This window comes from Orbicella franksi, unplaced genomic scaffold (assembly GCF_964199315.1).
Source record: "Orbicella franksi unplaced genomic scaffold, jaOrbFran1.1 SCAFFOLD_693, whole genome shotgun sequence".
In the NCBI taxonomy this organism is placed as follows: domain Eukaryota; kingdom Metazoa; phylum Cnidaria; class Anthozoa; order Scleractinia; family Merulinidae; genus Orbicella; species Orbicella franksi.
The window spans coordinates 1-12,901 of record NW_027670985.1 but is presented as its reverse complement, the minus strand read 5'-3'; the positions used below and the strand labels follow the sequence as shown (position 1 = coordinate 12,901).

The window sequence follows — 12,901 nt, the reverse complement described above, 5'->3', positions numbered from 1 at the left end:
AGTTTTAGTCAGATATACAATCGAGTCGGTTGGAACTCAACCAAACTCAAGAAATCCTAATCTGCTCCGTTGGGCGCGAATTCATTTCTGGTTTCTTCTACTCTTTACAGCGCTCGTCGGAACCTCGCAATCGAGTCGCCATTTTGTTCGTTGAATGTCCAGGCGCGTATCAGTGTTTTGTGTATCCCCACGCGGGATACACATATCACTAGTGATATGTGTGCGGGGATACACATATCACGGGGATACACATATCACTGTGACACCGGTTCCGGTATTTTCTCAGTCATATAATAACGTTTAAAATGTTACTGAAGGACAACATCCAACGATTGTTTAAAATTAGATTTTGGATTACCTTAAACATTACTGGCCAGGATTCCGCGCTCATTTGAAAAACATGTGCTCAATAGATGTTTTGCAGTAGATGCACATGGTTATCAAGAAACTTGTAGTATAGGATTATAAACTAGCCTAAAAGTAACAATTTCTTTGGACTCCACCTTAAAGATACAGACACAAAAAAAAACTTCCCGAATCAGAAAATCCAATATCCAGAAGTCATTTTACACTACCACAAAAACAAGAATATACATTTGTAAGCCTTGCGTGCCTCTGCTTAGCTTCAACCAATCGAAATTTGCGAAAAGTTGACTGAGAGAAAATGTCAAGAGAACAAAATTCTTCAGTTACGGAAACAATGTTTCAGATGACTTGTTGTAAGGGATGGTCTTGGGTAAATGATGGTCGTGACAGTTTACCCTTTTAAAAAATTGTTTCCTGATTTCATTCATTGTTATTCATATTGGCCTAAAGGCAGCTGGTATGTAAAATGAATTTATGAAGCATCGTAAAATGATATTAATCTGTTCGTACGATGTACATTTGGATATCTGTGGAGCCGACAAGTGATCATAACACACGCACTGAGAAACCGGGAGCAGAAACGAATTAGCAAGTAATCTGCAATAGGCCGTTGTAAGAAGCGCACCGGGACAACATGGAAAGTCTCCTTAACTCATTCGGCTGGATACTTTCAATCATAACAGCAGCAGGAAACGGCTTCGTAGTACTTCTTGTCGCCAAAAATCGCCGCCTTCATTCCTCGGCCAACAAGTTCGTCCTTTCCTTAGCAGTGGCTGACTTTGGCGTCGGAATCACCGTTTTTCCGTCAAGTTATTTTTGCAATTACTCAATGGCGTGTAACTTGAGCGTGCAAAAGGCATTCTTCTGGTTCTTCCTTCACTCTTCAGTCACAAATCTTTGCTCCTTGACTTGGGATCGTTACCTCGCCATCGTTCATCCTTTAAAATACAATACCTCCATGACTGTGAGACGCCCCGGAATAGTTATCTTGATAGCATGGTTGATTCCTTTCGCTATCTCGCTGTCACTTCTCGTGGGAATGTACGCCACAACTTCCAACATTGCTCAAAATGTTATACAACTAACTGGCGTGTCTGCCTTTGACATAATCTCCTGCGTATTGCTCTTCTATACTGTTGTTCGTATCCTCGTTGTTGCACGCGCACAGTCTCACAATGAAGTTAAAGAAGCTGCAATAGAACTGCGCATTCAATTTAACCATTCATCCACGGATAACGCAAACTCGCGCAGACGTCGCAAGAAACACAAAACGGCTTCCTTCATAATCGCCATTGTCGCTTTTTTCTTGGGATGCTACGTGGTGGTAAACTATTTAGTTTTGTGCATGGCTTTTTCTTGTCATAATTTCTCCGATGAAGCTGGCTTGATCCTCATATTATTCCTGGTTCTGAACTCCTCGGTTAATCCTTTGGCTTACGCATTTTTGAAGAAAGATATTAAGATGGAAATAAAACAGCTTATCCGCGGAGGAAACTAGCGCAAAATAATCCTGCTAAACTTTTCTCTAAGTCTGAGCTTTAATATTTCAGTATGTTGTAAATAAGCCTCGATTAAGGCGAAAGGATCAAACGTTAGTATCATCTATAAACTGTTTTTTAAATGTGAGATAATGGCAATATTCAACACCTTTTAATCACGGTTCAGATGTAGGGTCGGGTTAATATCCAGTAATGGGAAGTTTAGCATCTTTTTTTGTTAGGAGTCTGGTCACGAAAAAAGTGGTTAATTTTACGATCTATCGACTGCGAACATCATTAGTATTGCTTCCATATGATTAATGACGAAGCCAAAGTTTTGATTCAAGAAACTGATGTGCCTTTAAATGCAAATTTAAAACGGTGGAACCTTTTAAGCGTCTTTTCATTGTGTCGACAGGTGCTCGAGAATGCGATGTTAAATTCAAACTTCATAAACATTTCATAAAGTCGATCCTAAGTAAATGGTTGGGACATCCGTGATTAAATAATGAAAGCAAGACTGCAATTCTGGCTTCGTTTAATTTGGCCTATATATCATCTCTGACTTGATTATGTCAATAATCTAGGTAGTCTTTTATGTTAATAGTGCATGCCCTCAGGAAATGCATATAGACACACACTTCACAGTGGCGTCAACCCAAGCAATGCATGGAATAAAATCTCTACCTTTTGTGATAAGCGGGATGTTTTTTTATTTGGATATATAAAGCAGGGAACACACTAAACGGTGATTGAAAATATTCGAAAATAAAGAAGGGCCCCAGCCAGGATGAAACATGGTAAAATATAAAAACATTTTCTGGCTTAAAGTATACAAAAAACACAAGCTTTCGACTGTCTTAATTACAGTCTTCAGTGGGCGAAATGGTATAGAAAAGCTAAAGATTCAATTGTTATTGAACCGGCCAAAATTCCCTTCATCCTGTCGAGAAAGACATCTCTTCGACCGCTATTTATATTTTTTAGGCTGAAAGTCTGTTTCATTAATTTTCTGCAAAAGGTTTTCTGTCAGTTAGATCACTTTTCTGCAATTTTAATTTAAATAATTTTTTTTTTTTAATTTTCATTCTCTGAAAAAACTGAGAAAGCGGAAACAGTAAGGGTTATAAATTTAAGACTGGATGACGCCGAAACTTAATCAGGATATCTTCTCAATCAAAACATTTCAGGCCATTTGGCTGTTGGTAGTATGTGAGAAATAAATACCGTACATGGTGATGATTTTGAAAGCACTTCAGGGATCGATAGCTTACTTCCAAATTTTTTCGATAACCATGATTATGGCTGAACAAGTGAATATCTGTTTTGGATACACACACTGAAATCTCATTCAATCCGCAAAGTGAACTAAAGCTTTTTACAAATTGCTCGAGTTTTGCGGGCTTTATAAATTTCTCTGCCAGCTTTCTCTAATATCATCAGGTGTATTGAGTACTTTTCCCCTTTGGAGTCCAATTCCCGAATCAGAAAATCCAATATCCAGAGGTCATTTCACACTACCACAAAAACAAGAATATACATTTGTAAGCCTTGCGTGCCTCTGCTTAGCTTCAACCAATTGAAATTTGGGACAAGTTGATTGAGAGAAAAGGTCAACAGAACAAAATTATTCAGTGACGGAAACAATGTTTCAGATGACTTGTTGTAAGGGATGGTCTTGGGTAAATGATGGTCGTGACAGTTTACCCTTTTAAAAAACTGTTTCCTGATTTCATTCATTGTTATTCATATTGGCATAAAGGTAACTGGTATGTAAAATGAATTTATGAAGCATCGTAAAATGATATCAATCGGTTCGTACGATGTACATTTGGATATCTGTGGAGCCGACAAGTGATCATAACACACGCACTGAGAAACCGGGAGCAGAAACGAATTAGCAAGTAATCTGCAATAGGTCGTTATAAGAAGCGCACCGGGACAACATGGAAAGTCTCCTTAATTCATTCGGCTGGATACTTTCAATCATAACAGAAGCAGGAAACGGCTTCGTAGTACTTCTTGTCGCCAAAAATCGCCGCCTTCATTCCTCGGCCAACAAGTTCGTCCTTTCCTTAGTAGTGGCTGACTTTGGCGTCGGAATCACCGTTTTTCCGTCGAGTTATTTTTGCAATTACTCGATGGCGTGTAACGTGGGGGTACAAAAGGCATTCTTCTGGTTCTTCCTTCACTCTTCGGTTACAAATCTTTGTTCCTTGACTTGGAATCGTTACATCGCCATCGTTCATCCTTTAAAATACAATACCTCCATGACTGTGAGACGCCCCGGAATAGTTATCTTGATAGCATGGTTGATTCCTTTCGCTATCTCGCTGTCACTTCTCGTGGGAATGTACGCCACAAATTCCAACATTGCTCATAGTATTTTACTATTAACTTGCGTGTCCGCCTTTGACATAATATCCTGCGTATTGCTCTTCTATACTGTTGTTCATATCCTCGTTGTTGCACGCGCACAGTCTCACAAAGAAGCCAAAGAAGCTGCAAAAAAACTACACATTCAATTTAACCATTCATCCACGGATAACGCAAACTCGCGCAGACGTCGCAAGAAACACAAAACGGCTTCCTTCATAATCGCCATTGTCGCTTTTTTCTTGGGATGCTACGGGGTTGTAAACTATTTAGTTTTGTGCATGACTTTTTCTTGTCATAATTTCTCCGATGAAGCTGGCTTGATCCTCATATTATTCCTGGTTCTGAACTCCTCGGTTAATCCTTTGGCTTACGCATTTTTGAAGAAAGATATTAAGATGAAAATAAAACAGCTTATCCGCGGAGGAAACTAGCGCAAAGTATTCCTGCTAAACTTTTCTCTAAGACTGAGCTTTAATATTTTAGTATGTTGTAGATAAGCCTCGATTAAGGCGAAAGGATCAAACGTTAGTATCATCTATAAACTGTTTTTTAAATGTGAGATGATGGCAATATTCAACACATTTTTAATTACGGTTCAGATGTAGGGTCGAGTTAATATCCAGTAATGGGAAGTTTATCATCTTTTCTAGTTACAAGCCTGGTCACGAAAAAAGTGGTTACTTTGACGATCTATCGACTGCGAACATCATTAGTATTGCTTCCATATGATCAATGACGAAGCCAAAGTTTTGATTCAAGAAACTGATGTGCCCTTAAATGCAAATTTAAAACGGCGGTCTGGATTGAGTTAAGCGTCTTTTCATTGCGTCGACAGGTGCTCGAGAATGTAATGTTAATTTCAAACTTCATAAACATTTCATAAAGTCGATCCTAAGTAAATGGTTGGGACATCCGTGATTAAATAATGAAAGCAAGACTGCAATTTTGGCTTCATTTAATTTGGCCCATATATCATCTCTGACTTGATTATGTCAATAATCTAGGTAGTCTTTTATATTAATAGTGCATGCCCTCAGGAAATGCATATAGACACACTTCACAGTGGCGTCAAACCAAGCAATGCATGTGATTAATGTTTTTATTAATCACACGATGCGTGACGCCGGAAACGGACGACAAACGATGTGTAAAAGAAGGGAAAATGGGAGAAGAAAAAGACAATTGCGTGATTCGGCTTCGCTCAGACGAGCTGGAAAAATTTTGGCAAGGACTGAGGGATTCCATCCGGATCCTTGTTTTGTCTGAAGCACAGGAACGAGATGAATCGAAACGACAAACGATGTTCATGTCCATCGTTATGGGGGCATAGCTGGCCAAAATACCGATCCCAAACCGACTGTACCTGGTCTTTGACCAGGTGGGAAAATCTTTTCTAAACTACAAACCTGGGAAAAACTGGTGCCCTAAATGCAAAGTCGAGGCGGACAAAAAATTCAAGGAGCACGGAAAATACATACCACGGAAAAGAAAGACCTGCAATAAGCAGAAGGTAGAACAATTTTTAACTCTCAAATCATTTCCGTTAGCTCTCGTTGTACCGGCTAAAACATAAACAAATATATAAATAACGAGGAAAATGTCATTTATAGGATACCGATGACCCACGAAAAGAACAGTGTCATGAAAATATTTTGGCCGCCTTTTAGTTGCTCCATTGCTCGCACATGCGCAGACGTTTGACCGCTCTGTTAGTTGCACCAGAGACGAGAATGCAGCCGTGGCGAATGCCGGGAAACTGAAGTAGAATGCTATCCGTGGAATCCGACCAATAGGACACTGCGGAATATACGACGGATTTTCGCTCTTCGGATTGGTCGTATTCGTCACGTCATGGGGTGTAATAACAGATTTAACACTGTTTAGTGTATTGATTTGGCCGGCTAAATATTCTGCGAAACTGATACAAATCCTTCTCATATTTTTTATACATACTGTGTCAACTCTTGACCTGCAACAAAACAGATGACGAGAAATTGAACCCTAGCTTTTCTACATAATATATCGTAACCTCTGCGCCCTCTTGCCGTTCCTCCGTCCTTACACCAGTTTCAGCCTAAAAGCTACATCTTCGTGTTCTATACTGACTGAAATCTAGATGGGATATATATATCTGAAGGCTAAAGCTGCGCTTATGAGCCACCTCTCTGAACAGCTGGCACTTACTTCTGATAGGCGACCATAAAATTCTGTCGTCTGATAGTGCTCGCGCGAGATCGTACCTCGTAATACGTTTTGGTCAATGATGACAATTTAAGGGCGAACTATAATGGCTGATGGTGTAAGAATTACTTAGCCAATCTACTAAAATTCTTTTGGTAGAATTCTACTCGATAAACAAGTAAAATGAGCCAGATGCCATTGCAGCACGGTTTTAGGACACCTTGAGTCAAACAACTTGAGATTTGACTTTCTCAAACTCATTAATAATTCATCACGTTAAAACAAAGAAAGGAGGTTTGGATACCCGGAATTAATTAACATAGATTTTGACGATTTTACTTCTCCGTTTACTCCTTAGTGCTTTTTTCGATTGAGAAGATATATCAAACACTCGAGACAGTGTTTCATCGGCTCTCCAAACACCTCGAATGTCGTCAAAAATATTCCGCTGAGCGTCGTACTTTCAACTCTATTCTCGGTGTTTGGATATCCCGATGAAACACTGTCTCTCGTGTTTGATATATTATTTACTGCCCTTCAGACAAGCTTAGATATGATTTATGTGCTCTCCTTTTCTAAGCTTGTCATGAATGCTTAAAAGTCAGGATACTGGGCTAAAAACGAGGATGTTAATAAACCGAAACGTTAGAATGGTTATATTCTGGCAATATGAATAATTACGATGTCAAAAAGATCTCAAGGATACCAGCGAGCAGTTTCAAAGGCACCAAGCCACCTTATGTCAAACCTGTGATGAGACTTTTTTCCTCTTCTGCGACCTTTATCATAATCAAGTACCACTCCTTTATTTCGGAATATAGCTGCTGTATACTCGCTAATGGAGCTGGGCCTGCATTTTTTGATTATAGATGTTCGACTGGAAATTACAGAGCACGTATCTCCTGGGTGCTGTGTGACTAGCACAATTTCCGCCCCTTCTCAGACGTAAAAAATCGTTCTTTCATGCTATATTCTAATTCAAATAAAAGATGGTGTTTCTAAGTTTGCTAAGAAAATCACGTAATGCACTTTTGAGGCGTAGAAAAACTGATGAACGCAGTCGCGTTCCGCTCCGCAGTTTTTCTAGACCTCAAGCAGGAATTATTTTCTTACAGAACATAGCACGCCATTTCTGTGACTGATACACGACTCATGACAAAGAGAACTTTAATAAAACTTCGGCTGAATCTTCGAACTGTTCCGTTCGTTACACAAACTTTAAAAAACAATACGCCCGAACTCAAAGTGTCTGCTACCTGGCTGTTTAACTACTGGAAGTTGATAAAGGTAAATCAACCGCCCCAGCGAATTTGGGAAAAGTTAACGTTAGGTTTTAGCTTTTTTGGATTTTCCCAAATTTCCTTGGGCGGTTACTATAACTTTAACGACTTCAATTTGATTATCAGCTAAGTGCTTCAAAAGCAGATTTGCACGTTGCCGTCATTTGACTTCAACTATCAGAATTCCTTTCGTCTTTTCTTTACTATTTAAATTTAAAGTTACAGTGGGTTTTAAAGAACAATTGCTCCAATTAGCATAACAAACAGAAAGAGTGAAGGATTCTGGTAGTTGTAGTCACATGACGCCATCATGCAAATCGCCTATTGCATGCCCGCCAACGCAATACAACAGATTCTTTAGAAACCAAGCACTTGTTCGGTACCGAGTTCGTTTTGGGCAAATTAAAATACTGTCCGCGCTACCGCAGTTCCCATCACTGTCATCATCTGTCTCCGTTTCTATTAGGACACCAGGCTTCTAATGTACTTGATGTCAGTAACGAAGTGCTCAAATTGTTCACGATTTTGTGTGGAAATAATGGTCTTGTAATGACCTTCAAAAACGGAGAGAACGATAACGTCACCAACCACTTGCATAGCAACCAGGCCAGCCACATGGAATGTCCGAGACGTCATCGTAGCTCTGCATACACATGTCTGGGCATGTGCAGACGTTTATCACAGTTACTTTGAATTTCATTTAACGAAAAATGAACTGACGCGGTGTAAACGTGCGTGAAACTTGTCAGAATACCCTGTAGTAAAATTGTTTACTTCACTTTGCCAACATGGTGTTCTTTTATCACAGCTTCATCCCACGGACCATGAATATTACTACAAAGAAAACAAAAAACAAAAAACAAAAAACAAAAAGAAATAACGTTTCAAAGTGAGAAATCAATGTTACTTGTCGCTACTGCTTGGCAGTGAGCACAAATACTACGGGGTTAAAATAAAGGTTTCCGTACATCACTTTCTCCTCTCAGTTGGAAAAATTAAGGAATGGGTGTTCCATTGTCCCACAACGTCAACCACATTTAGTTCTCTCTACCTTCACAACTTTGATTCCAGTGCTCCATTGCAAACATATGAACACTTGTATTGCATCTAGAGAGAGGATGACCAAGGCAAACGAGTCACAGCTAAACCAAACTACGCGATCAAAGAATAACTTGAAAGGTTTGCATAGGTCACCTGGGTAATGGCGTAGCGCATGGACACTTTGCACGCGTTTCTCATTGTTATCTAATACGAAAAAATATGAAACTCCACATCAGTGACTTGTGTGACTCCCGTGCCAACTGTAACTTAAACTAGTTCTGAGTTTCTATTGAAGTCCTCATTTTTTTCTCAGCCACAAGAGATTCGTTCTTACTTTTTCAACCGTTGTAGCTTAATCAGCCAAAACGGACACACAAACGTTACCGCCAGGTGCACCAGAGCCAGCAATACTGCAAACAGTGGGGACAGCGGCCATAACATCGTTATAGCAACCAATACTAGAGACCAAGTAACGACGACGTGGCTTGTGGGAAGCTGCATCTAATCAAAGACAAAATTCAGTGTTATGGGTCATTTCTTAACTACGACAAAAAAATAAACCCCTAATATCCCTGGGATAATGATAACAGAAATATTACCAAGTAAAATTAACATTAGGTGCTTGTCAAATCTAGTTCTTGCTGTTTTAAATTTGAGAGAAAAAATGTGCTTAGAAACTTTTGCTGATGTGAAAGACAGTTTTCGCTTTAGGAATCACCTTACTCGCTGAAATAAGACAATAGATACGGTATGATTTAACTAATAAAAATCTCGATGGGAAAGAGTACCATGAGGCAATAACTCCTTTCAAGTGGCCTTTGTTTTTAGCTCGTTCCTAGCAAAATACAAACACAATTTTCATGCCAGACAGAAAACAATCTCTATAAATAAAAGCTCTCTGCAGAACACAATGGTTGACGCCCCCTAAAAGACTCAAATCTAGTTCTTGCTGTTTTTAATTTGTAACTCAATACAGTGGAATCCCGGTTTCTCGAACTCTCAGGTTTTCCAACCTCCCGATAATTAGAACCAAAAGTCAGCGTTTGCCCCCCTCAGACAAACACTGTTATTTTACCGCCGATTTCTCGAACTCTCCGATTTTTCGAACCAATATTCGTTTCCCTTGGAGGTTCGAAAAATCGGGATTCCACTGTATTTCATTTCATGAAGAGAGCTTGAAGACTGTGCACAGTACCTTAAGCTGTCTTCTCAGAGACGGAAAGAGAGCAAACAACTGCATGGCGAAAGTAACAGTGGCGAACACATGCCAGGAGGAAGGAAGACGGGACGCCAAACACGCAGACGCGAAGATGGAGGCGTTCAGAGAGGCGGACCTGGAAACACTGACAAAATAATAACATCAAAATAATGTAATTTATCTAAAATGTTTTAAACGCACTACTGTGCTAATTATGGACAGTGCAAATAAACAAACACTGAAATATTGCAAAAGAAAGAAGAAACACTTGTCACGAAACCTAACTGACAAATTAAAGGCGCTCATGACCAGCTGTTCCCTGGGAGTAACAAGAACAGATCCAGCTAGTGTCAAGGTGGAGGATTATTTGTACAGATGTTTTCTTTGCATTATAAGCCCAAGTGCAAGTGAAAGTGGAAAAGTTAGGGGCAAAAAACATTAAACAAGATTAAACAAAATACGCTTAAAGGAAAGATGCCTCAAGTTACCAAAACACTTTTAAAAGGATAACTCAATTATAGTCAATTATAGTAGAAAAACACCTGAAGGGTAACAAAAACGAAAGAATGAAAAAAATACTTTTAGACTGGGAAAGATGACCAGGCCATAGACAAGCTGTGCCATCCATGAAGCTTGGTACTGTACACATTCTCTACATTCTCCGCTCTTATGTTTGGAATACAGAGCTTTTAGATATTGATGTTCCCAGACAGCACTTACATTGCAGCACTTGTTCCATAATCATAAAGTAGTAGGTTCATTGCGAGCATGAAAGTCTGAATAGGTAACCAAAAGAAATCATCAAGGCACATGGTGCATTTGTATACTATATATGTAACAAAGTCATTTTAAGATACCAGACGGCTTCATGTGCATGTAGAAAGCACATTGTGCAAAGCTGTTTGTAAAACTAACATCATAACCAGAGCACATACAGACCTGTTCAATGTAGTCTATCCATGCAATTTTTTTATGTGAGTTTAGCTTGTTTATATCTTTTGATGGTTAAATTAACTCAAGGCAAAAGAGAGGTCTGTGGGCAGACTACTCTCTATGCTCCACCCAGCACATAAAGATTGTGTGCAAAACAGGGGAAAAGACAGTAATCAATGTAAACGAAGATGCCTGTTAAAATGACTTTCTAATATTCACTCCGTGGTTATATATATGATTCTACTATTTTAGTACAAATACAATATGTGATAAATATTATTTAAATATGTGATAAATATTATTGAATACACCACCAATTTAATACACAACAGGTATGTTGTTGTTACTTCTAATAATTGTTATCAAATGATTACTAACGTCAGCTTGAGTAATAAGTTCTTGAAGATGGCTAAAGATCATTTTAAGTAATTACCCTAGGCTTATCTTGGCAGTACTTACTGTCATGGCATAAATTGTATCTGTACTAATGGAATCAGTCAAAGTCTTCAAAACTGGAGACAATGCAAACACAGAGCCAAGAACTACCACACTACTCTTGAGGTCATCTAATCCTGGAAAAAGTAAAAGGTTCTCATAGAATCCTTCAAACAGAACAAGTTACTGAGCTGATGTTTTTTTAAAGTAATATCTCATTCATATTTCCATTATCGACAGCTAACCTTATATTCAGGATAACCTGAGTGATATTCAGGCTAAATGGAGCATAATTTAGGCCTAAATGTAAGTCGAAGTCTGCAGTCTGCAAATGTCAGACACCTGACCAGCCAGTCAGCAACAGCAAATGGAAGCCAATAGAAGATAATAATTAATCTGTGTTGTAAAGTTCTTACTTGTTCTTTTCGATTCGGATCTCAATCTTCCTCCATCCAAAGCATCAAACAGTATGTAACCAAGCAGTGTCAACATAGAGGAGACAGCAAACAGCACAGAGGGTGACAGGAGTCCAAAGTCCATGTACACAAATGCCGCCACAAATATGCAAACACTGGGCATGCAAAACAAAGGCAATCAATAAAGGCACATTACTGTTATTTCTGAATGTGATTTTTCTGTGACATGTTGGTCAGGGATATTAAAACATGAAGTTTTGTTGACAACATGTCACCATTATCAAATGAAAACGTTATATATAGACATGAAAGTGTGAAAGTTCATTAGAATAAAATGAGGTGTGGAAACCAAAAGAATGTACATAACTAATGAAGTGAACAGTTTCACTAGGATGGGGTCTGTTTGAGTGTTTCAGTCTCTTTTTTCCTAATAAATTAAAATGATTTAATTAGTTTTAAACTTAAGTAAGCCTCTTTCTGACTTAGTTTCTTTATTTTTAACCCTTAACTCCCTAAGAGTACCATTTGGCACACAACATCATAACCTTGTGAATATTTGATAGATTTTCTATGTTCAAATTTTTGCCACGCAAATTGTCTTGTAAAGATCTGCTCATTGAAGGCATAAAATTGTGACCCCCTCCTATCAAAGACATGGGTGACCACCCCATAATTTTCCAATTTCTTTTTTGAGATGCACATGGAATGAAAGACTTGTTACACATCAAGCTATGTACTAAGACCTGCTAAATGAGCTATAGTTCAGGGGCATACCTATGATATTTGAGAATTGATACGTGTTGGAAGCTTTTCAGTTTCACATTTTAAAACAATTTCATTCAAAATGACTACCTCCTTCATAGCTGCCAATATCAGTTCTTAAATAAGCTGGTCAGTAGCTTTCAATTGGTGTATTGTACACAGGCAGAGTCTTTATTTGATGAATTAGGAAAAAATGCCGTTCGCCTTAATGGTGGTCATCCAACTGGTTTAGCTTCATAGTTATTTTGGATGACCAGCCACTGAATGTATTTTTAATTAATATTGTATAATAATTAATTCCTTTTATTGTTTTAGTTTTAATAAGAAGAAACTTGTAAATAAGGCTCTTAAACTTTCCACAGTATTTCTTTAAGATCCTTAATTGAAGAAGCTAGTCATAAAAGGGGATAAGTGACGATTTTGGTTGCTTTG

At 38.6% G+C, this 12,901-nt stretch overlaps 3 protein-coding genes across 5 annotated transcripts; 2 read left to right on the top strand and 1 right to left on the bottom strand.

Annotated features, from left to right (window-relative positions):
* Positions 1-839: 839 nt before the first annotated feature.
* LOC145476624 (trace amine-associated receptor 8a-like) lies at positions 840-2,912 on the top strand. The gene has a single exon (XM_081455405.1). The coding sequence runs from the start codon at positions 1,001-1,003 to the stop codon at positions 1,862-1,864; it is 864 nt and encodes a 287-aa protein (XP_081311531.1). The 5' UTR covers positions 840-1,000; the 3' UTR covers positions 1,865-2,912.
* Positions 2,913-3,558: 646 nt separating this feature from the next.
* Positions 3,559-4,660, top strand: LOC145476627 (trace amine-associated receptor 9-like). Its single transcript, XM_081455408.1, has one exon. The coding sequence runs from the start codon at positions 3,791-3,793 to the stop codon at positions 4,652-4,654; it is 864 nt and encodes a 287-aa protein (XP_081311534.1). The 5' UTR covers positions 3,559-3,790; the 3' UTR covers positions 4,655-4,660.
* A 2,897-nt stretch (positions 4,661-7,557) lies between these two features.
* LOC145476625 (phosphatidylinositol N-acetylglucosaminyltransferase subunit C-like) lies at positions 7,558-12,690 on the bottom strand. Of its 3 annotated transcripts, XM_081455406.1 has the most exons (7): positions 11,708-12,690; positions 11,316-11,428; positions 10,644-10,699; positions 9,921-10,068; positions 9,060-9,226; positions 8,736-8,791; positions 7,558-8,518 (listed from the first exon to the last, which is right to left on the bottom strand). In XM_081455406.1, exons 1-7 carry the CDS (start codon positions 11,868-11,870, stop codon positions 8,487-8,489), a joined length of 735 nt encoding a protein of 244 aa, XP_081311532.1. In that variant the 5' UTR covers positions 11,871-12,690; the 3' UTR covers positions 7,558-8,486. The 3 variants fall into 3 exon arrangements, 2 of the variants coding, with proteins under 2 accessions (XP_081311532.1, XP_081311533.1); XR_014047247.1 differs by lacking the exon at positions 8,736-8,791 and having other exon boundaries at positions 8,957-9,226; XM_081455407.1 differs by lacking the exon at positions 8,736-8,791.
* Positions 12,691-12,901: the final 211 nt, after the last annotated feature.

Excerpts from the sequence above, each read along its gene's own strand:
- LOC145476624 (XM_081455405.1), top strand. The coding sequence starts at position 1,001 with ATGGAAAGTCTCCTTAACTCATTCGGCTGGATACTTTCAATCATAACA.
- LOC145476627 (XM_081455408.1), top strand. The coding sequence starts at position 3,791 with ATGGAAAGTCTCCTTAATTCATTCGGCTGGATACTTTCAATCATAACA.
- LOC145476625 (XM_081455406.1), bottom strand. The coding sequence starts at position 11,870 with ATGCCCAGTGTTTGCATATTTGTGGCGGCATTTGTGTACATGGACTTT. Across the intron at positions 11,429-11,707 it reads ATCCGAATCGAAAAGAACAA|GATTAGATGACCTCAAGAGT; the intron begins GTAAGAACTTTA and ends TACTTTTTCCAG. Across the intron at positions 8,519-8,735 it reads CTGGAATCAAAGTTGTGAAG|TAATATTCATGGTCCGTGGG; the intron begins GTAGAGAGAACT and ends TTTTCTTTGTAG.